Source organism: Pelophylax lessonae, assembly GCF_965119305.1.
Source record: "Pelophylax lessonae genome assembly, chromosome: 5".
Lineage (NCBI taxonomy): Eukaryota > Metazoa > Chordata > Amphibia > Anura > Ranidae > Pelophylax > Pelophylax lessonae.
In genome coordinates, this window is record NC_138772.1 from 113,551,802 (window position 1) to 113,576,471 (window position 24,670).

At 41.2% G+C, this 24,670-nt stretch overlaps 1 protein-coding gene across 3 annotated transcripts in view; it reads left to right on the forward strand.

Moving 5' to 3' along the window:
- Positions 1–24,670, forward strand: part of XYLB (xylulokinase) — a 303,038-nt gene that overhangs the window by 256,883 nt on the left and 21,485 nt on the right. For all 3 annotated transcript variants that reach the window (XM_082258814.1, XM_082258813.1, XM_082258815.1), the window contains 2 exons: positions 5,072–5,130; positions 13,295–13,382. In XM_082258814.1, coding sequence (XP_082114940.1) covers positions 5,072–5,130; positions 13,295–13,382 — 147 coding nt within the window. The remainder of the gene's footprint in view (positions 1–5,071; positions 5,131–13,294; positions 13,383–24,670) is intronic.

Sequence of the window (24,670 nt, forward strand, 5' to 3'; positions counted from 1 at the left end):
AGAGGGGGCAGGAAGAGAGGGGGAGAGAGGGAGAGCAGGGTCTGGTCACAGTGCTCGAATGGTCCGCTAGGGGCTCTCAGTTAGTGGCTTTTCTCAATGTGGCTGTCAGCTCCTTCGTCTTCTCGACCCACATCCCCTTCACAGACGCAGCAGCACACATGTGTAGCACGACCCCCACAGGGGTTGCTGAGTGTGTTCAAATCCTCCTCACTTCCTGGACCCTGAGTCCCTTCCAACTCGACTGACACTATGGGTCCTGACATAGTGATTAAATAGACAACAACAAAGTTTCAATAATAAAAGATCAGTTTTACTGTCTTATTCAAGAAATTGAACAATTGTGAGTTCAACACAACAGAAAATATAGTAGATAAAGAGAACCAAGAATCCTACATTTTCAAAAAGATAAACAAATGTAAATGTATTACAGCTTTGGATGAGGAATAATATATTGATTGCTACTTCAATAGATCATTCCTCCTTTAATGGTGTGAGAGGGACCAAACCGGTATGAACAAATATCCTAAAGCTATTGAAGAATAAAATGTAATCAGTTTAAATTAGCTGAGCTGCTCTAATAATATATTGCAATACAATCTTATAGAGTGCACTCTGTCACCTATAGGGGGCCCCCTTTCTATGGATTATATGAGTCTCCTTCTGGGCAAGGCCTTGCTAATCTTCACTGGCAGTGAAGCTCTCAATCATTCCATGAATGATATTTGTAATCCAGAATGAGAAAGAGAAATATTTGTAATCCAACAGAAAAGAAATATTGATACCCCGGCTCTGTCTAAGATGTATACAGCCTAGGGGGTTTGTGTGTATACAGTCGAGGCCTTTTTGGTTTACCACGCACCAATACAAAACTGCAGTGTCCTATGGCAACCGTTCTATCACAGTGAAACTCCCTTTGTATCTGTACCACATCACAGGCCTTTCCTTGCTCTGTATCTGTGAGTTACAGTGTCTGCTGTAATCAGATATCTCTCACCCAATCCGTTGGTGTCCTTGCTCAGCAGTCCTCCACACTAGGCCGGTCAATCCGCAGTAACACACGCCACCTCTCTCCGGTGTCTCTGCTCTCAGTCCGTCACCTTCCTCTGTGACAGCCGCCACCTCTCCAAGGCGTCTTCCGCTAGGCCCGCGGCCTCTCTCTCTCTCTCTCTCTCCTGCACACCGCAGCATCTCTTCCTCCTCCTCCCGCACAGCACGCTGTCTCTGAGGCAAAAGAGCGAACCATTGGTCCCGCCCCTAACTTATAAACTCTCCCATCAGTCCCCGTGGAACCCACAGCTCCCTGGCAGTAGAGTCCAATCCAGTGTGCCGTCCACAATCTTCACCCTCTTCAGGACTATATTTCCCACAATCCAACACACCAGTCTCTTAACAGAAGCCCAGATATTAAAGGGATAGTACATAAGCCTTAATCACGCCGGTATTGATTTCTTCACCTGGCTACACATGTATGGAGAGAGGGAATGTGTGTAAGAAGCTCAGGCATGCTGGAGAGGATGGAGCAGTGTGGGGATCCCCTCCTTCCAGGACAGCCACATCTCCTGAGCCGCCTGTCACTGTACACTGAGCACAGGGATGGTCAGGAGGACAGAGTGGCTCAGCCACCATCAAAAGAGGGGGGAGAGGAGCAGGTGGATTAAATCACGGATGTTCTGGGGGGCAGGCACTGATATCTGCGCCCCTCGAGCGCACCGGCTGACACCCCCCCCATACGGTACACCACTCCACTGGCTGGGAGTCCAGAGCCAATGCAGCGGGGCGGGTGGCACCATCGGGAGTCGGGACTAGTGACTAGAGGAAAAAGAACCCTGAGGAACTGGGCCCCTCGGGACGCCCGGGCCCCTTACACTTGTATGGGCTGTACTCCCCTGATGGCAGCCCTGGTAGATGGTCAAGAGCAGGTACACCACACTGAGCCAAGAATTGGCACACAGGTCTCATCCCCTGTGGTAATGGTTCCCAGAAAGGATGGATCCTGGTCACACATGTTAATGAAATCTCAAGAGGTTTCCATCCGTTTTGTTTTCTGTTCATCTGTCAGCTTGTGCGGCACAAACAGATCTTCCACTTACCCAAATCTTCGCGAACTATGGTGCGCACCGTGTCCTTGCTAATGCCCAATTCCCCTGCCATCAATCGTCAGTACAGCAATAGAGTCAGTTGCCAATCTCATGCCAGTGTTTGTCGCACTTGCTTGGTCATATCTGGAGTTCTGCTTGTCGAAGGTCGACCTGAACGTGGCTCCGTGGCGTGTTTCCTTTCCATCACTAAAGCGTTTGAACCAGTTGTAAATACATTTTCTGCTCACAAGTTCCATCCTGTACATTTGCACTAACATTTCATGCATCTACGTCACTGTTGTCCCCAATTTGTAGCATAACTTGATGTTCACTTGTTGCTCTCTACCTCTCACACTGATTACGTTTGACTGCTTGCAGTGAGTTTATCCTGATATCACATATACTCGACACCAGGTGGTGCTTCTCAACATGTCTCTGGACAGCCATGTGCATGACCCATGTTGCCGTTGAAATATCGGACCATTCACCAAACATTTTAGACACACCTCATACACCATATCCCTGCTGCAGCCTCTTGCTTTAGAATTACTTTGTTGAAGTCTGATCACTGGTGAAGAGGAGACTGAATAAATTCTTCCTTTTTCCTGCAGCACGCTGATAACATAATCTCAGAATATTGTAAAAAACATTGACGGGCCACACCACTGCTAAGAGGTCCAACTTTATTCTGATAAAAGTCAGGGGTACAATCCAAAAAACTTCTGTTTGTTCAAGATTGTTCGTTTGTTCACGATTGAGCCCTGATGAATAGGGTGCTCTTTTGGATTGTACTCCTGACTTTTATCGGAATAAAGTTGTATCTCGACCTCTAGCAGTGGTATAGTGCTTCAGTTTCAATTTTTGTTACATTACACGCCAAGGAGACTGTGGAGATCCTCAAGGGTATATAATCCACCCTCCCAGGGACCAGAATTTTTACATCAGCATCAGTACTTTACCACTTGACCTTTACCACTTGACCTTCAGAAAGGTTCCCCTTCATCACCAGGCCATTTTTTGCTATTTAGCACTGTGCTACTTTAACTGGCAAATGCGCGGTCATGCAATGCTGTATACAAATGAGATTTATATAATTTTTGTTGGTGGTATTTAATTACCACTGTGTTTTTTTGTTATATAAACAAAAAAAGACCAATGATTTTGAAAAAAAAACCCTCAATAAAAAAAATCTAATTTCTTCAAAAATTTAGGGCCAAAATGTATTCTGCTACATGTCTTTGGTAAAAAAAAAAAAAAAATCCCAGTAAGTATATAGTAATTGGTTTGTGTAAAAGTTATAGTGTCTTTCAACTATAGTATATATCCTGGAATTTATGCAGCAATGATGCTATATTGGTAATGACAGTGATCAGCGACTTATAGTGGGACTGTGAAAGGGTGGCGGGCAATCTGGCACTAACAGACTCTATCTGGGAGGGTCACTAACTGACACTGATGTCGCTAGTGACACAGTGATCACTGAAAATTCTGTATACTGACACTATACTAATGACACTGGCTGGGAAGGGGTTAACATCTAGGAGCAATCAAGGGGTTACGTGTATTCCTAACAATGTGTAATGTGTGCTTCTTTTACTTTACTATCTGGCTTTTTTTTCTCTATCTTCCACTTTTCCGGGAGAAGAAACAACCAGATCGCTGTTCACAGTACACTGAGTTCTGTGTTTTTGTAAACTCTGTGTTGATTGGATACAGCCGATCAACTTATTTCAGCCAAATTCATTTTCTGAAATCAGCTGCCAAACTTGTGCTGTGTCCAGTCACAGCACAGGTTGGTGGGGGGGGGGCGTGCACGCCCCAAACCCAGAAGAAGGCCAATCATATACATGCCATCGTGCCTGTACCTGACACCAGCTCACAGTATATTTACAGGTAGTAAGTTAATAATACCAGTTTGATAACTCTATGGGCCCAGCGATATCTTGCCACTTCCCTCGAATAATCTCAGCCTTTCTCAATAAGTGTTCCATGGAAGCCCAGGTTCCTCAAGAAGTTTCCAGGGGTCCCTTGAGCTATGTGCATTGGCAGATGTGTCTCCCACTTAATGGTACCAGAATAATTTTGGCACCATTGTCATGTGGCAGATGCAGCAGCATGGGATTAGGGGAGCCTCTATTTTCTTATCTCAGGTTAGTAGCCACTGGAACAAATGATCAGTTTAGCTATCTGTAAGTGGGCTTTCTTATCACTGACCATTTATTTAAGAGGCACTAAACTGATACCCAATGTAAGGAACCACTTCTTCATTAACCCCCAGTGTAAGGGACACCAACTCCCACTGACTATCAATCTGAAGGGGTTCTTCTTCTACTGACTACCAATGTAAAGATGTTCTCTTCCCAATCTATGGGCAATAGAGTGTTATACATGTTTTGCCCTGGGTATCAAATAGGCCAAGTATGCCACAATTTTTATAATGTTATTATTTAACACCATTTTTATATCTATAACTTACCGATCGTGCTAATGCCATAAGCTGAAGATGTAATTATTTTTTGCAGGGGTTCCAGGAGACCTGACATTTTTTCAAAGGTTCCTCAGTGGTAGAAAGGTTCAGGAAAAGCTAGCTTAGGAGCAGTCACTTACTGGAAATTAAGGACAACTTGTAATGATAAATGGCTGTCTATTGTGACCTGTCAGGAGTTTATAAATGCAGACTTGTATAGTTACTGACATGCCTTCTTGTTTAGTTTTAACTTCTAATCAATAATAAAGAAAACATGTACAAAACCTTTATAAATTACCATTAGGTGAAAAATAAAAAGGATATAGTTGCCCTTGAAATGGGCATCACTTATTTTAATGATTTTAACTTGTAATCAATAATAAGAAAAACAAGTACAAAACCTTTATAAATTACCATTAAGTGAAAAATAAAAAATATATATTTCCCTGGAAATGGGAGTCACTTATTTTAATGTCACTGATATGTAATTTAGTTTATTTATTTATTTATTTATTTATTTTTTTAGTGCCGCAGACAAGGATACTGGCCACGGGCGGTGCTTCACGAAATCAGGATATTTTACAGGTATGTTTATGCTATTTGATAAATCATTAGTAGTAAATCTCCTCTATTGCTGCAAACAAAGAAATCTGACTGCTAGCAGCAGCAGAGGCCTAATTCTCACTGGATGTTTTTTGTAATAAAAGTCATAACACACAACTATCTGCCAAGAGAAGCAATGACGTTATGTCACTTGTGGAATTGTCTTCACTGGCTGAATATTGCCTTGAGGGTGCAGACATTTTATCTTGGCATTATAACTTTCCCACCTCTGACAAGTACACTGTAAAAACTGTTTTCACAAAAATAAGATGTGATGTGGTCCATGTAAACTTGTGATTTATAGCTTTTTTCAGTAAAAAAACATGTGTCCTTTGAGCTGTAAATAAAGAGAATGAAACCTACAATGTAAAAATAATTTCTGGTTCTCAGGAAGAAGGCCCAATTCTTCTATATACCTTATCCTTGATTACATCTGTCACAAATGTAGACAATCAAGTAGAATAATAAAAGAACGTTTAAAGTTGAACATGGTTAAGCTAAAAGTCCTGCTGGAGCTGCACTGCAAGGATTAATTTGCTTGGGGGACCAGGCACATTTATTTTGCTTACCTGACCCTCCATTCCACGGGCTTTGCCACACAGCAAGACCAGTCCTTGTAGCCTCAGGGGAATATTGAATTGGGTAAGTAAATGTCCTTTTTTTTTAACCCTTAGACCAGAGGTCCCCACCCCTAAACTGGGGACCGGTACTGTTCCATGGCCTGTTAGGAACTGGGTTGCATAGCAGGAACTCCCATGGGAACGGAGAGCTGCAGGTTTGCTTTACTGCTGCACCAGCTGTCCATTCCTGTCTGTGGTAGAGGGTGATTTAGTGCATCACATGTCCCCCCCCCCCTTTTTTTGTATTGTACAAACTTACACTCCATTCATGGCAGAGTACAGCAGCGCTCTACATCTGTTAAGGTTGAGCTTGCTCCAAAAAACAATAAGGTGTGACCACCTTTCTCCTGCGCTTGGAATCCAAGCCCCCTGACCACACTCCTCACGGGACTCACACCTGGCTTCTCAGATGGCTAAGGTCTTGCTGCCCATAACGGACTGGGGTAGTCCACCGGTACTAAAGGCAAAGAAAACAAAGAAAGGGCGCACCGACCTAGCGCATTATCCTCAATAACAGGCTTTATTCGTGTAACATTTAAGAATGGCTACTCACAGACATAGATGAAAAGATATCATATCGAGCTAGATTGCTCAAATGTCCGGGTTAGTCCATATAATCGTCCATAACCGATGAGATGACGGCCTTGAAACGCGTCAGCCGTCATCTCATCGGTTATGGACTATTATATGGACTAACCCGGACATTTGAGCAATCTAGCTCGATATGATATATTTTCATCTATGTCTGCGAGTAGCCATTTTTAAATGTTACACGAATAAAGCCTGTTATTGAGGATAATGCGCTAGGTCGGTGCGCCCTTTCTTTGTTTTCTTTGCCTAAGGTTGAGCTTGGCCTGACTCTTCCAATCGCCAGGGCCTATTGGTGAATGAGAATTTCTGTTATGTTAAAGCATCAATAGAGGGGCTCAGGAGGTGGAACAAGGTTAAAATTATATTTACAGAAAACAATAATGAAAAAGAAAAATCTCTGACTCCTATGCAGCTAACTGTATAACAAATAAATTTTATTACATAGAAAGTACAAAGACACAGACACAAGTTCAAAACAAAATTATGCCTACTAAAAACCAGGATACTCCGAAAATGATCTTCAAAACATATATAAATGCAACATACATCTTACGATATAAATAAATGAATCAAAAAATGTATATCAAATATAGAAATAAGGATGTAATAATCATGAAACAATAATGGGTGGTACTCTCTCAAAATAGCAGCAGTTCCTAAAAAGGCTCGGTAAGTGAAATGGTTAATCCTTTAATCACTGGGACCCTTGGTGTAGCAAATCAAAATTATGCTGAATCATCTGCTTCTTCCATGGACAAATTTGATGGTTTGTTATCCAGACTGTATTCCAAAAGGGCTCAGTAAAAGCGTTCTGTGTTTCAGAGGATGAAGCAAATCAAAAGGTTTAAACCAGCACATAGAGGTGATATGCCAATCTATGAATTTTGTAATGTTGTTATCCAAATAATTTGAATGCTCCAGGTATGAAAAAGGGCACAAGGTGGATTTAACCTACAATTTAAAAAAGAAAAAAATGTCTCTATCTGTGCTTTACCAGGGACCACCAAGAAAATATACAGTATATGGTAGTAGGTGCAACATCATCCAGTCTCCAGGTGGGTTTAACCTGTCTTTAGTAGTACACAAATATCCATGTGCATATTTCTGTAGGGACCATGAGACCTTGTATGCATGACATATATGTGTAAGTTATATGCATGGCTTGTATAGCTGGTGCATCATCCTCCAGTCTTTAGGTGGATTTAATCTCTCATTAGTGATACAGGTGGATTTAGCCTGCCATTCGTAGTGTATTAATGTCTACATGCAGACCTCTACAGACCTTAAGACCTTATATGCATGGCTTAGATGTGTAACTTATATACATGGTTTGTACAGCTGGTACATCATCATCCAGTCTCCAGGTCAATTTAACCTGCCAGGTAGCCTCTTAGGAAGTTGGGTCATTGACCAAACTCGTCAGATGTTAGTCTTTCTCCCATTTGATCCAGTGGTGACGCTCTCCATGTACTTTTTATGAGGGATAGACTCTTAAGCTGGATACACACTATACAACTTTTGTGGTTAGATTTCCTTCAGATTTACCTTTTCTATGTAGTGCAAGGGCCTGCCAGATTGCATACAAATTTAAAGTGTTTAGGTTTGACCTCATATTCTATGGTTTTGGTAAATCTAAAGGAAAAAGTCTTCAGAAAATCTTATAGTGTGTATGGCCCATTAGGCTACATTCACACCAGCAATCAGAACCTTCAGATTTCTGCTGCGGCTATGAGCGGCTAGTGCAGCTGCCAGTCCCATCCACTATAATGAGAGGTTGCCAGAGGCTGCAGCTTATCGCAGCTATCCAAACAGCTATTGACTACCTGCGGTAATCGCTGGTGGAGGCACACAAAACGTGCAAACTGCAATCTACCAAAATGCCCTATGAGATACTTTGTCACATTTTTTCTGTGTAGGGCAGCCCATTGAAATCAATAGGTTTCCCTATGCATGTTGTAGAAGAAACGTACAAAAAAACATGCGCTCGCACTACACTAGATGTGAATAGGGCATGAAAGTGAAATTGATGTGTTTACACAAGAACTATGACTGCTTAGTGTCTCCATTCACTCCCCCCCCCCCCTTGAACTTGTATAAAGCTTGCTATACAATCTGACTGTACAATCTCTGTACAATTTCCTTTAGATTTACCAAAACTAAAAAAGGACCCACCTGAACAATCTATTCAATTTGTATTAAATCAGGCAGGCCCTTGCACTACATAACTGATGGTAGTGTGACGAACACGTGTATGAGATCCCTGCCCTCCTCAATAACTCATGACAAAGGACCAGCCAATCTCACACCACGCTGCCACACTTAGCTGCACCCTGCACAAAGATTTTCCAGCTCGCGAGACCACAATCTAGGTGCCAGCAGGCTGAGAGTGGTTGTCATTGGGCTAATTAAGCAATTAACCCTTTAAATGCCACCACCCCCTTTTTGTCTGAGCAGGAGGAAGCTTGTTATTCTAGCAATACTAATTATGATTTTAGAATTATCTTCTGTAACACACACTGTCACCACAGACAGGAATGTTCATAGAATTTATTCTATGTAGTAGCACTCTTCAAGAGACAGGTTTTTTTTAACTTGCATTAAGAGCTTAGGGACAAGGTTAACACTTTTCAAAATATTTTTAATAATGAAAGGTCAAAGTTGGGGAAAATAAAATATTTACAGAAAAAAGGTGTTTCAAAGAAATAGAGACATTATTCAGCAATAAGGTAGAATTGAGGAGGAAGAATACTTGCAGTCAATGTCCTGGGTGTTATCAGAGTTCAGTCGATGAGCCTGGTGTTATTGGTTCTCAAACTTGGCAGATTTTCCTGCTTTGATGGTACCATGAGAACTCTCTCAACTGGTTAGGCATCTCCCTTTTCTCTGGGATCAAAGGGGTGTTGACAGATGCCCCTGACCAATAAAATGGAGTGTCCATGGGCTGTCCCGGTTTTATGACAATTTTATACCACTATTCATATCTTCCAATATGTACCAGTTGCATTCTTGAAACTGATAGATTATTGTTCAGTATTGAAATTCCCAACCAGGGATACTAAACACTGGGTAGCTCAGATAAATTTGTCACCCAGGGAATATCTGACAGCTATCTTTCCTTCTATATGTGCCACTGTGGTCATGTGGTCACCTTATTTCGTTCAGTACAACATTTCTCATTCAAATATATACTTATTATTAATGTGTCATGTTCCTGTCTGAGTTTATGAATCATGTGTGGATTTGTTAAATTTTGAATTGGGCAGAGCACTATGATTGTCTTTTTACGATCCCCATTAGTTCTGGGTATCCTTAATGGATTTGGTCATAGTTTTACGATAGGCCTGGACAGCAGAAACAGACATCCTGCCAGGACTCAATTAGCTGTTTACAGCTCTGCACAGGCCTAAGCACTGGTTTCTGATGTCTCTGAGTTGAGATAACGGCTCTTTTGAAGTGTAAAACCTATGCATTCCATGAATTAAAGGAGGAGGGAGGGGGTAATATCACTGCGACAATGTGTAACTGTCATGGCTGATCTATGATAACTGAACAACATGGCCGCTTGCTACAACTTTTAGTGTGTCCAGTATGTGATATCTATACAGGTAGATCTAAATGAGATTGTACAATCAGATCCTGCAGTGTATGGCCACCTTAAAGAAAGAAGTAGGAAAGTGGGTGGAATAAAAAGAGGTGCTATATTAGTAAGGGAGCTGTGGTCTAGAGTGGTAAAACCTGCCATATTCTGTGATGCAGTAAGGCAGTGCATGATGGGATATGAAGTTTCCCAGATGGTAATGCAGGAAGTGATGGGCCTAGAAAGCTTTTTTGTAAATTTTGAACAGATTTGCAGATTTAAATCTGCCTTGGCATAGGTAAGTGAGAGATAAGCACACTAGGATGGCTTCAGCAGAAAAGACATTGAAAAAAACTTCTGTTTATTATGAAAAGTGAAATTCTGTTTGAAAAGGTGAACTTAGCCTTTAACTGAAAGCTGTGGAAGTGTCAAAAATCAGGTGTTAACTGGTTATAATTAGTGCTTTCAAGAGCTCATCAAGTTTAAATAATACCTAGATTTTCCATTGGAGTGGAGTACTTCTTTAATTTCCCTCATCCATTGCACCTTGACTTCTAAATGTTTTTTGATTAGTGCACAAACAACACAGAGACTGAAACAGGATATATTCTTCTCGAAACTTGACATATCAATAACTCTTGATTGTCTAAAGGGGCATTTAAGCCAAGTGAGATGTCTCGTACTTTTGAAGGGCATAAAGTAGAGGCAAGACACAAGAGATTTAATGGTAAATGGTACAAGGTTTTATTACAAAAGCAAATCTCTGACTCGAGGGGAGAGAGATGCCATTTGGAAAGTTGGTTTCTCACCTGTCAAGCAATACATAAAGGCTCCACTAAAATGTTAAAGATTTATACTTTTCCACTGCCATGTGGTTGCAGAGCTGAGAGAAGGATACATTCTGTATTTACTAACAGCAATTAGATTGACAATATTTTATATGATATATGCACTATCAACTATTTGTCACCCTTAATTGAACCAAAAATAATATTTCGAAAATATCAAAGTCAAGCAATGTCACAATTTGCACACAACATGGTATAATGGTTCAAGCTTTTATCTTTCTATTTAAATTATATTGAAAAAAAACTAAATGTACATACCTACTGTAAATTTACAATGGGGAAAATGGCTCTTGAGCAGAATCTGTGGCTTTCTCTCCCGCTTCCAGTGGACTTCCCCTCCCCTAGAGGACCCCAAGTATGTTTTTTTTTTTTTGCTTTAATGTATCTGGATTTACTTTTCTCAGACATTTTCAGGCCAGTTGCCTTAACCACAAGGTCCTTTTCCAATTATCTCATTGTAAGAGGACTGTATGAATCATTAAACTATACAGTACAAGGCACTATGGTGATCTGCCACCTCCAAGTGGCAGGTCCATGACGCCCTCATTCACAGTATATCCTCAGTCTTACAGGTTGAATGACACTGGTTTCCAATTAACATGGAAGACTGAGGACTTGTGACAGAAAAAGGTTATTGCGGGGACAGCCTCAGAGAGTAGGTGAGTATTGCAGTTTGAGCTGTTTTTTTTTAAAGTGCATGTTTATTTTCTATCCCAATAATTTTTATTGAACAAGTTTAGAGAAATAATAAGGTACAAATTTGTACAAGTGAATATCAAGCAACGGTGTTACATTGAGAAATAACTAAACTATCTTATTCTAATCATAATACAACAAAGCGATAAATAAAGTGGCAGTCCTCAACCAACTATGCCCTGAGGGGTGGAATGGAGGTGTACAGAAAGCACAGTGAGCAGTGGTTGGGGTTGTCCATATGCGATAGGTATTGTAGAGGTTATAATTGCACATGAGGAAAGAAAAGAAGAGTTGAATGAAGGAAAAAGAAGGAAAAAAAGAGAAGACATGTACAGCCAATCACAATGTCCCAGACTGCTGACCCCTGTGCCATCCCACCCAGTAAGGAGATTGGAGGTATCCTATCCAGGGGTTCCAAACTGTAACACTGAGCGCTCCGGTCCCTGCTTCTGGACCAGAGCGCTCGCAGCGTTCATTCCAGATCCACTCACCTGTGCCCGCTCCGGCTCCCTCCTCCGCTCCCCGCTCACATGGTTCCCGGAGCGCGCGCCCCTGCACCATAGGGCGCGCGCGCGCAGGTCGTTTGAAATTTAAGGGGCCTGTGCACCAGTAATTGGTGCCTGGTCCAAACCTCCCTTCCTGTTTCCTGTGACCTGTTTCCTGTTTCCTGTTTCCTGTGACCTGTTTCCTGTGACCGGTTTCCTGTGACCTGTTTCCTGTTTCCTATATAAGTGACCAGCCCCTTCCAGCCATTGCCGGATCTTTGTTGCCTTGTTGCCTTAGTGAAAGCGTTATTTGTGTAATCCTTTGCCTGTTGCCGAACCCTTTGCTAACGACTATCGCCTCTGAACCTGTGCTGCCTGCCCTGACCTTTGCTACGTCTGACTACGCCTCTGCCTGTCCCTTTTGTACTACGCCTATATCAGCAGTCGGTGAGGTTGAGCCGCTACCAGAGGACACGACCTGGTAGTTACCGCCACAGCAAGCCCATCCCGCCTTGCGGCGGGCTCTGGTGAAAACCAGTAACTACTTAGAACCGATCCTCCGGTACGGTCCACGCCAATCCCTCACTGACACAGCGGATCCACTCCCTGCACCGCTCCTGCTACCAGTCCGGACCCTGACACAAACTTTATCAAAACAAAGTTGTTTCTTCCAGAGGATACTCACCAATTTTTAATTAGTCATGATCCAAGAAATTTTGTGTTTGACTAACACGAGGGTAATCGAAGGGGATTTTCATGCTAGGTAATTTTAGCTGCTAGAAAAAAAAAAAAGAAAGCGAGGGTTCTGAGATGTTTGCGTAACTTACTCAATAGGTCAGAAAATAATGCCATTTGAACATATTCAGCCTGGTCACCTGAGTATACCAAATTAAATACTTTGTATTACGATCCAGAACTGTTGAACCTTCTGGCAGGTCCACCAAATATGGAACATATTGCCCTCTTGCCTGCATCCTCTGAAACAAAGGAGCAAGGCATTGGGGTAAATTTAAGCTAACCGTGCCGGAAAGAGATAGGACTATTTTATTTTTAAAATTGTTACCTTTAAAGGACTGGTAACTTTGTGCCTCCTACTACCACTCTGATGCCAGTGGGCTAATTCACAAGCAAAAAGGAAACCATTCACTTGTTCAGTGAACAAATGGTGCACCAGTCAGCAGGAGATGGTGGGCAAAATATCATGAAAAAGTCGACTGATATTCTGTATTTAAGCTAGGAATAAAAACAAGAAGTATCTTGCTCCTTATCTCAGTAGTATAATTTGTGATGCAAACTGATTTCATTTTTGTATTTTTCTTTCATTTGCAGGTCTTATCAGACATATTCAATGCTCCAGTCCACACCATTGCTACTGCTAACTCTGCCTGCCTAGGGTGTGCATATCGAGCAGCTCATGGTAAGAAGGCTCATTAAAAATTACTGGCTGTTTTATTGCTTCTTAATCCTCTTGCAATACACAGAGCTCTTGTTAAGCTTGTCACACTAGCAGATTTCAAGTCAATCTTTTGGCAATACCATATTTGTTTTCTTAGAGTAAATATTACTGCAAATGACAATAGTGCAATATGAGAAGCATTGTTCGGTGTATGAAAAGAGCAGTAAGCGTGCAAGGAGAATGATAATTATTGGTGTTTAATGAGAGCTGAATTTAGTATTGCTCAAAGAGTGTTAAAATAAATGAACAATTACAAATCTAGATTTCAAGAAAAACAAGGCCCTTTTAACTGAAAAGCCATTGATGCAAAACGTGAAATAGAAGTTCACTTTGAGCTGAGAGTTAGAATATTTTCTTTTTCCAGTTTTAACCCGGTGATCAGAGTCATAGGTGAAAGACATTGTGTCCCACTGGAAAAATCTTTGATTTGGGTGAAATTTATTTTTTTCAAACCTTCCAAGCTTTCAGAGGACTGGAGCTCCTCTTTAAATTGGTTTTGGCTTTTTACCTTCAAGCGTAACTCCACTTTTGTTGAGGAAAAAAAAACAATCCCCTCTGGGTGATCTATGTACATTGCAAGGATTTTAACAAACTTTGTTGCAGGTTCCTACCTTTTGTTATTCTGAAGAAATCACGGTTTGTTCCTCTGTGCCCCTGTGCTGAGTAAATCTAATGGGAGTGGTTTCAAAATGATTAATCAGCTGTGCACCTGCACAAGTGGGAGGCACATATACAATCGGTTGTAATTCCTACACTGTTCACCTGATTTGGATGTAAATACCCTCAAATTAAAGCTCAAAGTCTGCAGTTAAAGCACATCTTGTTTGTTTCATTTCAAATCCATTGTGGTAGTGGATAGAGCCAAAAATATTAGAATTGTGTCGATGTCCCAATATTTATGGACCTGACTGTACATGGACTTTACGGTGCTCAAAAAAGGAAGGGAAGTAAACACAAACTTAAAAGCTTAAAAGTCAAGATTTTATTACATCTTAATTTTAAAAGGTTATAAAACAATATGCAAACACATGAACAACACAATAAATTCCCTAATAGAGCACTAGTCCTGTCTGGCCCACAGTTTCATGTACATATGTATCATAGTCAGTGGTGCAGGAAGAGGTGCAGCAGTCTTGATGCGTTTCTCAACTTGATTGCTTCATCAGGAGGCCCTAATGTGCCAGGGGGTGAATCACAGATTATTGTATTACAGATATAAAAAGCCATATGTAAATTAGCCCATCAGTATATAGGCACTACATACTCACATATGGAAACAACGATAAGCCATGTATTAACATCTCTGTATCGAATGAGAGAATACCCCGAACAGTCCAGGCAAGAAAAGGAGAACAGACCATAAAGTAGTGGTGGAACAGTTGAGGCTTCTTTTTGATGGCCCTTTAAATTTAACGGTTTGTAGATTTTCCAATCCTAACATCCATACATGGCTTATAGGCGTTTCCATATGTGAGTGCCTATATACTGTTGGGCTAATTTGTATATGGATGTAAAGTATAATTGTGATTCACCCCCTGGCAAATTAGGGTCTCCTGATGAAGCAATCACGTTGCAAAATGCAACCGCTTTACCTCTTTTTGCACTACTGACCCTGTCTGTTGTATCATAATATTCACAGTTCTATGATATATACGTACATTGGGCCAGACGGGACTAGTGCTCTATCAGGGAATTAATTTTGTTTTTCATGTGTTTGCACATTATGTTTTATAACCTTTTAATAACATGTTGTAATTTAAGCTTGAGAACCAACAATAACTGGCAGAAAAACGTGGACTTTGTAGGCACCAATATATAAAAATAACACATTTTATTGTATTTAAACCTAAAACATTATTACAGATCATACAATAAAAAGTCAATGAATCAAACCATCAGGCTGAGTAGTAGTGAGTAAGTGTGGCTCACACAAGCCCCAATGCAAGTCCACACTAAAGAGATTATGATGTTTTAGTTGCTGGTATTCTGCTCTCATGTTTCACGAATAGTTGTTTCTTCAGGAGTTTGAAAACACTTCCCACATACAACTATAAACCACAGATGGTGTGTAATGGCACCGAACACGGATGCTGGGGTAAATGTGGGGATGTGTATAGTGCTGAAGACAATAATATAATAAATTAAGTACTTTAGGAACTACCGGTGTACTGGATGTAGATGTAGTGTAGAGTGAAAATAAATTGTTCAAAATATACTTGTTCCTGATATTTGTAAATGGTGGTTCCCAAAATAGCAGACCTTGGTTGAAATTGTAGGCTTAATTGTGTGGTGATACATGTGATCAGCCATCCATGTGATATATGGTATTAATAAATCAGCTTTTATTAGTTAGGTCTATGCAAAATCCATCCAACCAAAGGTATCAGAGCCCCCAAAGGGTTTGAATTGTCAGGCCGTCTTCTGCAGGATTGCCCGCAGCCACTGGTGGCTGACGCCTTAGTTGCATTTACTACCAAAGTATTGGCAGCAGTCTGATTAGTACTTTTCAGCATTCCTGAAGATAAAGTGAACCTGTCAGCTGGATGCAATAATAATAAAAACTAGACTTTGGTGGAAGGACAGGCATCTCTAGGTGCTTGCACATACCATCTTTTCTGAGATCCATGTGAGTTCCAAACCCAGACACAAAATATACTATATGTACAGTAGATAATGAATCAAGGATTACACTTTTTTTGTGCTATGTGATGGGTCATAACAGAACAGTTGATTTGTAGCAGTAGCTATTTTTGCACTTTATATGTTAACCTTTAGAGTTCCTAGGGCATACAAGAAAATATTGTGTATCTTGACAGGTTCACTTTAAAGCAAGCATCATTTTAGTGTAACAGGAGATTTTGCAGTAGATAATAATCTTGCAGTCTTGTAAACAATAGGTAAACCAATCCTCCGTGCTCAATATGCAAAGTATGTGCACCTTCACTGCACCTCTGTGGTCCCCCTAGGTAGTACTCTCGTACCCGTAGGTAATATACACTGCCCCTTGTAGGTTAGTATACCGGCATATCTCCCAGACATCAATCCCTTTAGCAGCAACAGATCATGGACCACTTGTCACTTGATGCTAAAGGGATTGGTGTCTGGGAGATATGCCGGTATACTAACCTACAAGGGATCAGTACGTGAGTACTACCTAGGGGGACCACAGAGGTGCGGTGAAGGTGCACATACTTTGCAGATTGAGCACGGAGGATTGGTTCACCTATTGTTTACAAGACTGCAAGATTATTATCTACTGCAAGATCTCCTGTTTCATTGATTGGATATTGGGACTTAAGAGACTAAGTCATTAGTGCTGCTATTGTCAATTATTCTTTCAGGGGATACCTGTTTTTCAGAATATTTACACAATTATTATTTTTTAGACATTTATGCTATAAATAGCAGCTGCTGTACATATATTTTATTATTATTTTTAATACATTGTTGTGGTTACACAATATTACATTTCCATAGCGCTGAGTGAGTGAGTTATAGCAGTCTATCGGCTTTTTATTCTTACTACTTCTATCACATAATTTTACATTAAACTTGACATATCCGTTAACATCTCATTATACTGTATATGAATCTATAGGATATATTTCAACATTACCAAATCACATGTTAATTAATTTAAGACCACTATATGCATTCATTTGGCAGCAGTGCAGGTGAACCTTAAAGGTCAGCCCAGAGGCGTAACTAGAACCTTCAGTGCCCCAGTGGAAAAAAACCCTTCCCTTCAAGCCCAGGGCCCTTCCCACTGATCCCGAGGCCCTTTACTCCCATTGTGGGGCCCTTTATTGTGGTCCTGAAACAGGACCCTTTCACATGTTCTGAAGTAGGCCCCTTTCCTGTGACATTTATGAACCTGGTAGTTCCGCCACTGGTGTCAGTAGGACTAGGAATGATGTCAGAATGAATGGACAAGAATAGCTCTATACAGAGCTTCCCATTAATTCACAACTCTGGATTTCAGTAGCTGCAGGAGAAAAATAGAGGCCATCGGCCGCCCCTTCTTTCTAGGTGTAAACCCACATATGACAGGGGAGCCACTCCGGCCCCCTTAAGCATGGGGCTGGGTCACAATTGCGACTATAGTTACGCCTTTGGCCCAGCCACTGCATATTTTCTCTACTGTATAGTTGGTGTGCTCCATTGATTCCTATAGAACTGTGACCAAGCTGTTGTCGACAGCTCACAGTCATATTGACCATCAGGAACCAGTAGGATGAGCTTCTGATGATGTCAGTACTGTGTGGCCAATCAGTGCAGAAAGACCAGAAGCTACTCCTGCAGACCGCAGGCATTATCAGCACCTGGCATTGCTCAGCGTAGGCAGGCTAGGTTGCTTGATCTCTTGAAACCAATCAATATTGCACAGAATGTGTTGTTTTCAATCATTAGTGAGATAAGACAGAGATAAATACAAATTACATTACAACACATTGACAAGACAGTTTATAATTTGTTAACCCAATTTCATTTGTATATCAAAAAACATGAAAAGGGTATAGTTTCCCTTTAATTTTTAAGTAAAAACGATACTGTACTCATTGTACAGTATATGTTAGTAGTGTAAGCTAGCTACTAAACTTATAAACACAGTATTTCAGAAACTGAACTCCTAATATTTTTTTCCCCTGTGCCCCCTCCCTTGAATTTTCACTGAGATCAAAAACACAACTATCAGTCCCTCCCTTTGTGCCAAGGTACTGGCTGTAACCCTTTTCAGCTACCACACTCAATCACTTTCCAAATCTTGCCGCCTTTACATCTGTAACATTTCCAAAATAGACCCCTTCTTAAAACAATGACCCCACTAAGATATTTATTCACTCCCTTGTTATCTATCACCTTGACTTTTGCAACTCCTTTCTTGTTGCCGTACCTCTACACAGACAACCCCCCTTCAGTCGATCATGAATGCTGTTGCCAGATGCATCTGCCTTACCAACTGCTCAGTGTCTCATTTGGTCAGTCCCTCCATAGGCTCTGATCACCCAAGAAATACAATTCAAATTATTAACAACATACAAAACCATCTACAGCTCATCACCAACATCATCTCAAAATATCACAGTAACCTTCCACTTAGCTCCTCCCAGGACCCATTCTCTAGCCCTCTAGTCTCCTCCTCCAATGCTATTCTCCGGAATTTCCCAAGGGGCTCACCCTTCACCTTGAACTTCCTACCCCAATATGTCTGGCCTTCTCCTACTCTGATTTTAAACAATCCATGAAAACCCATCTTTTCAAGGACGTCTGTTTTGCCCCAACCTAACAACTGAACTTTTACTTTCTCCAATCACTTGCTTCTCCCTTTTGGATTGTAAGCTTTCACAAGCACAACCTTTCTAATCCTTTCTTTTTGTTTTCTATAGTGATTGTACAGTCTCCCTTTATATTGTAAAGTGCTGCACAAATTGAGGGTGTTATATGTATAATATTAGTCATAAAGGCTCTTAGGAAGGTAGAATCCATCTCCTACCATTGTATGCCATTCAAACATCATATATGGCATGTTTCTTATACCTTCTATATTGCATTGAAATATGCTGAAATCACTCCTACCTTAGGTCTGCCTGTTATTTGCTTCAGGAGTCAGCATTTTTAGTGTATTCATACCCTGCAGCTTCCACGTTTTGTTTGCCTAGTCTTGTGAAGTCTCGATGTAATAATGTGCTTTGTGCAAGACTAATAAAATGATACTATGAATACAAGATCAGGTTGTAGAGAATAATGTAAGCATTAAATCCCCTTCTAAAGAACATTGTGATTTATTGTCCTTGAAGGAATAAGGTGACCTTGGCTTTCTTCTGTCAATATTTGAGTCTCCTTGTTAATCAATCTTCAGTTCAACAATATTTAAAAACTGATCAAGCAAGATTAGCTGTTTCAGAGCGTTCTGCGGTTTTGAAACAAGGTTAAACCAAATCCAATTAATGTGAAAATATTTTGGTTAGAGTTAGATGATTATAAGTGTTATGGGAGTTATTCATCAAAGCAGCTCATACAAGCCCAGACAAGAATCGAGGCAGTATGAAATTGTTCCTTATCGGTTGTAGATATCCTGATTTGGCTGTCCATTGTGATGTTAGAAAAGTTGTTTAAGATTATACTGTTCACTCTTCCACCCTGTCAATATCAGTCTTTTCTATGGTTATTCTGCATGTGTGTGGGAACCTTTAAAATGCCTATATAGCCAACCTTTTTTTTTTTTTTTGGGTGCCAAAAATAAAATGGTATGGCACAACTGTTTAACAGGCTGACAGTTTAGGGTGCACAAATGACCCCAATGGTAACATTTTGATGAATAGCAGCATATTAAAAATATCCAGTAGCCAGGTTATTTTTTATGGTATTCTGTGGACTATTTTATGTATTTTGGAGTGACGGTTCTAAAAAGTACTTAAAGTGAAGTTTTTCATGATTTAAATGAAGCAGCTGAGGCAAGTTTCCTTCCTCGTTCCATGAATAATGCAATAATTATAGCTCTTCCAAAACCAGGTCAAAATGGCCTGGCATCCTACAGCCTAATTCCTTTACTAATCTCTGATGTTAAACAACTGGCCCAAGTGTTAGCAAGCCCCAAGTGTTAGCAAATAGGCTACCTAGTGCCCTCTGATCAGTCAGGTTTTTTTTCCACCAGGTCCAGGTTGATCTGGAAACACAGGATCCCTCGCATCAAACTCTCTGTACTTCAGAGGCAGTTGCCAACTGTCTAAAGCTAGGAGAGGATTGGCAGTAACTAATGCGAAAACCTATTGTTAGCTTCCTAACTACAGCACGTGGGGTGGCATTAGGTATGTACAGATGACCCTGACCAGCAACTTTTGTTAATTGGGTTCAAGAAATGCTCTCTTATACTGTATTAGAATTGGAGGAAGGAATAGTAGCCAGAAAAATACAGAGTCTGATGCTTGGTCTGTTGCAAAAAACATGAAAAATTTCTGCACTATATGTAATATAGTCATTATATCTCACTAGGGTACGATTCTCATTTGGTAAAGTTAGACGGTTTTTACTTATGGTACCATTCGGAGGTTAAATATCTGTTTCAATTGTATTTTGATGAAACACTCAAAAATGTTCAGTTGTTGCAAGCAGCATTTCAGTTACCTAAGCAAAACATTTTCCAGTATCTGCAATTGAGGCATGCTCTGATGGTACAAACTAAAAACCAACCAATTACTTGGTCCCCTGCCCCTCTGCTAGACAAACTGGCCAATACAAAAGATAAAAAAGGGTTTCTCTCTCACGTCTATGGGCAGTCCCAGGGGGTATACTCCCTCTCTCTGCTATAGGTACTCAGTTTTTTTTCTACCTAGTCAGGAGTAAGGACTTAGTTCCTTGCTGGGATCTCTGGTCCTGGCAATTATTTATTTTTAAATAGATTTTTTTCTCCTGTTTTTTTTCCGGTGAGATCTACAATCAACTGCTGGACTTTGCGACGGGCTGGAGTAAGAGTGCTCCTTCATCTGGACAAACTCCAGAAACTGCAGGCTGCAATTTATCTCCTGCTGTCCAGCAGATGGTCATCCCTCCGGACTTGCATGCGGATGCTGGGCCTGATGATGTCCTTTCAGGTAGTCCCATTTGCACAGTTCCATACGAGGTCCCTGCAAAGGGAGATTCTGGCCAAATGGGACAAGAATGCACAGTCTCTGGTCAATTAGATCCGGCTGAGCCGGGGGACAAAAGATTCCCTGATATGGTGGCTTCCTTCTCCAGCGCTTCGGCTGGGCAAATACTTCCTCCCCTTTTATTGGACAGTAGTCAACATGGATGCCAGCCTGTCTGGGTGGGGAGGCATCCTTGGCAAAAATTCTGCTCAGGTGATCTGGACACTGGAAGAGTCCAGACTACCGATCAATGTCCTGGAACTCCGAGCGATCAGACTGTGCCTGGAACATTGGACGGATCGTCTTCAGGGTTGTCCAGTGCACATTCAATTGGACAATACCACGGCCGTGGATTATGTCAATCAAAAGGGGCCAAGAGAAGTGTCCTGGCAGCTATGGAGGTAGCCAGCATTCCGAGGTGGGCAGAACGTTTTGCTCCAGTCCTCTCTGCCGTACACTTTTCTGGGGTGGAAAACTGGCAGGCGGCTTCCCTCTGCCAGGGAGTGGTCTCTTCATCCAGAGGTGTTGGGGGGTTGAGTAGAAACTGGCCTTGATTACTATCAAGGGCCAGGTGTCGGCCTTGGCTGTCTTCTTTCAATGGCCCTTGGCCACACTCTCCCTGGTGCGTACTTTTCTTCAGGGAATTCAGCACTTCCGTTACCACCTTGGAACCTCAATTCGGTGCTCTCAGTCCTCCAGAAGCCTCCTTTTGAGACTCTTTGAGAGATTCCCCTGCCTACGCTGTCCCAGAAGGTGGCATTTTTGGTGGCTATCACATCTGAGCACAGAGTGTCAAAATTGGCGGGGTTATCCTGTTGTTCACCATACTTGGTGGTTCACAGAGGTAAGGTGGTTCTTCACCCCTGTCCGTCGTTCCTTCCAAAGGTTGTCTCTGACTTTCATTTGAATGAAGACATTGTGTTGCCTTCCCTGTGTCCCAGGCCAAAACATCTGAAGGAAACTGCTTGCATGCCTTAGATGTGGTCTGGGAAAGGTGTACCTGCCAGCTACGGAGTCTTTTAGGAAATCAGACTCACTATTTGTGCTTATGGCTGGGCCTCGGAAAGGGATGTCCGCTTCCTCTGCGACCATTTCTAGATGGATCAGACAGACGTTGGTTCAGGCTTATTCCATGAAGGGTCAGGTTCCTACTTTCCCTGGCAAGGCGCACTCTACTCGGCTGCTCAGTGCCTCCTGGGCCTTCCGTCATCAGGCGTCAGTGATTCAGGTTTGCAGGGCGGCCACCTGGTCATCGGTGCACACTTTAGAACATCCGTTCTATAAAGTGGATGTGTTTGCATCAGCGGATGCTTCCTTTGTCCGCAAGGTTTTGCAGACTTCTGTTTAGAGGACCTGGTCCTCTTTGAGGGTGTATTGTTTTTTTGCTGTTCCCACCCGTCATGTTTAACACTGCTTTGGGACATCCCAATGGTTAAGAAGATCAGGAGATGTGTCCGTCAATGAACGAAAAAAGAGAAAATGGGATTTTTGACTTACCGTAAAACTTCTCTGATCTTCATTGACAGACACACACAGCACCCACCCCTGTGGAGTTGTAATTCTTCTGAAACTGCTTGTAACAAAACTGAGAGAGGGAATATACCCCCTGGAACTGCCCATAGGCGAAGCCAGACTTTTTTTATGCCTAGTGTCCTACTCCTGTAGGGGGTAGTATAAACCAATGGTTAAGAAGATCAGGAGCTGTGTCCGTCAATAACCATCAGAGAAATGGATTTTACGGTAAGTCAAAAATCCCATTTTTCAGATGAGCATTACTCTTGATACAGTGTTTTGTCTATTGGGGGCGTTAGGTGAAGAGGCTTGCTTTCCAGATATGTTAGCTTTGATCATTACAATGCTCTTTCTTGCATGAAAGCATCGAAATGGCTCTCCCCATATCACCCATCCAAGAGAAGTGGATACAACAAGCCAATAATACACTACCCAGAGAAAGGTTTATCTTCCAAAACAGAGACTGTCCTAATAAATGTTGTAAGCTCTGGGACCCGTGGCTGTCAATGCTGGGCCTGGCCCCATTGTCCCTAATTCTTCAGCTTCCGTTTTAGGATGGTATAGGGAACATTCTATTGTAACTGAACTCTTTACTAGCTATATATAACTTTAATATAGATTGTAGCATGTAATATGTACTTACCTACCTAAACTCATGCTGTATCTGGTTTGGATGAGAGCACAGAAATTACCTAGTTTATGCAGGGTAAGGGTACATGACGTAATTTTGACGTATAAGACAGCCTCAATACCAGAGTGTATTGAGTAAATGAATACTGTCTCGACACTGTACTAGGATTTTTTATATTACCGTAATAAATGGTACTTATGCCAACTACGAGTATATTGTACACACTAATGCTCTTTACCCAGTTATAGAGAGAGACCAAGGTATTGTTCTTCATTAACAGCATCCAAAGTTCTTAGTAACCTCACTTGCTTTTCCCTCATTATTGGTATCCTAACAACAGATCCTTTCATCATTCCAATTTCTGGCATTATTCTTGACAATCAACAGCAGAGTGGGTCAAAATGGTCAGAGAATTATCATTTGTCAGCAGAAGCCCAATAACAAGGAGATAAGGAGCAGCGACATTCGTCTGCATAAATATTAATTTTGTAATCTAGAGTAAAGTGTTTTGGTATTGTTACATTGCACTGTTCATCTACAGTCACATATCAGTTTTCATGCAGTTCATGTAGCAGCAGCAAATAAATATAACATGTAAATCTGTAGCTTTCTAAATCTGTAGCTTTTTCCTGCCATGAAGATCTTTGTTCAAGTACTTTATTAGGGTGACAACTCTCTGTCCTTGTCTATTAATTGTTCTCCTGTAATTTATAGTAATTTGTGTCCCCAATGTGGATATTTGCCTGCACTTCCTCCTTCACTGTACTGTTAAAGTGTTACTAAACCCACAACAGTAAAATCAATCTGTACATATATGCAGTAATACATGCTTGATAAATATATATATTCAAACAAATATATTCCTCGCACCTAGGAGTACCTAATATAACGGGTGGGTACACTAATAAATATGTATTATTAATAACAGTAAAATGAGTGTAAAAGCAGCTGCTATAAAATACAAAGTGATTGAATAAAAAAACCCAAACTAGATGGGATAATATAGCGCTTGCTAGTAGGAACAGGAGCAAATAGGGATATAAAACCAATTTGAAAAGCTAATATCATAAATATCTAAAATCTATACCCTTAAAAAATGCGCAGTGGGAAAGTATATATTTATAAATAGCAATATAAATAATAAAAGTGTATAAATGTGCCAAGTGAAGTCCAAAATAGTTCATAGGTGACTCTGTGATAAATAGTCCAAAAAGGTGCCAGAAAAAGTGCAAGTGCTTGGTGCTGGATTCTCCAATGTTCCAGGAAATCCAATCATAAAGGTGACTTCAGAAAAAAAGATAAGGTGTAAACTCACCAGATATGGTGGGTCTCAAATGCCTTACGACAAAGAGACCAGTAGTGCTTTATGACCCTCCTGGTCAGGGAAATGGTGACTGCTGGGCTCTGATCCCCCTAGACCGGAATCCCCCACGCTGAACGGATAGGGTCCTTGAGGTCCCTTTCCAGTATCAGCAGCA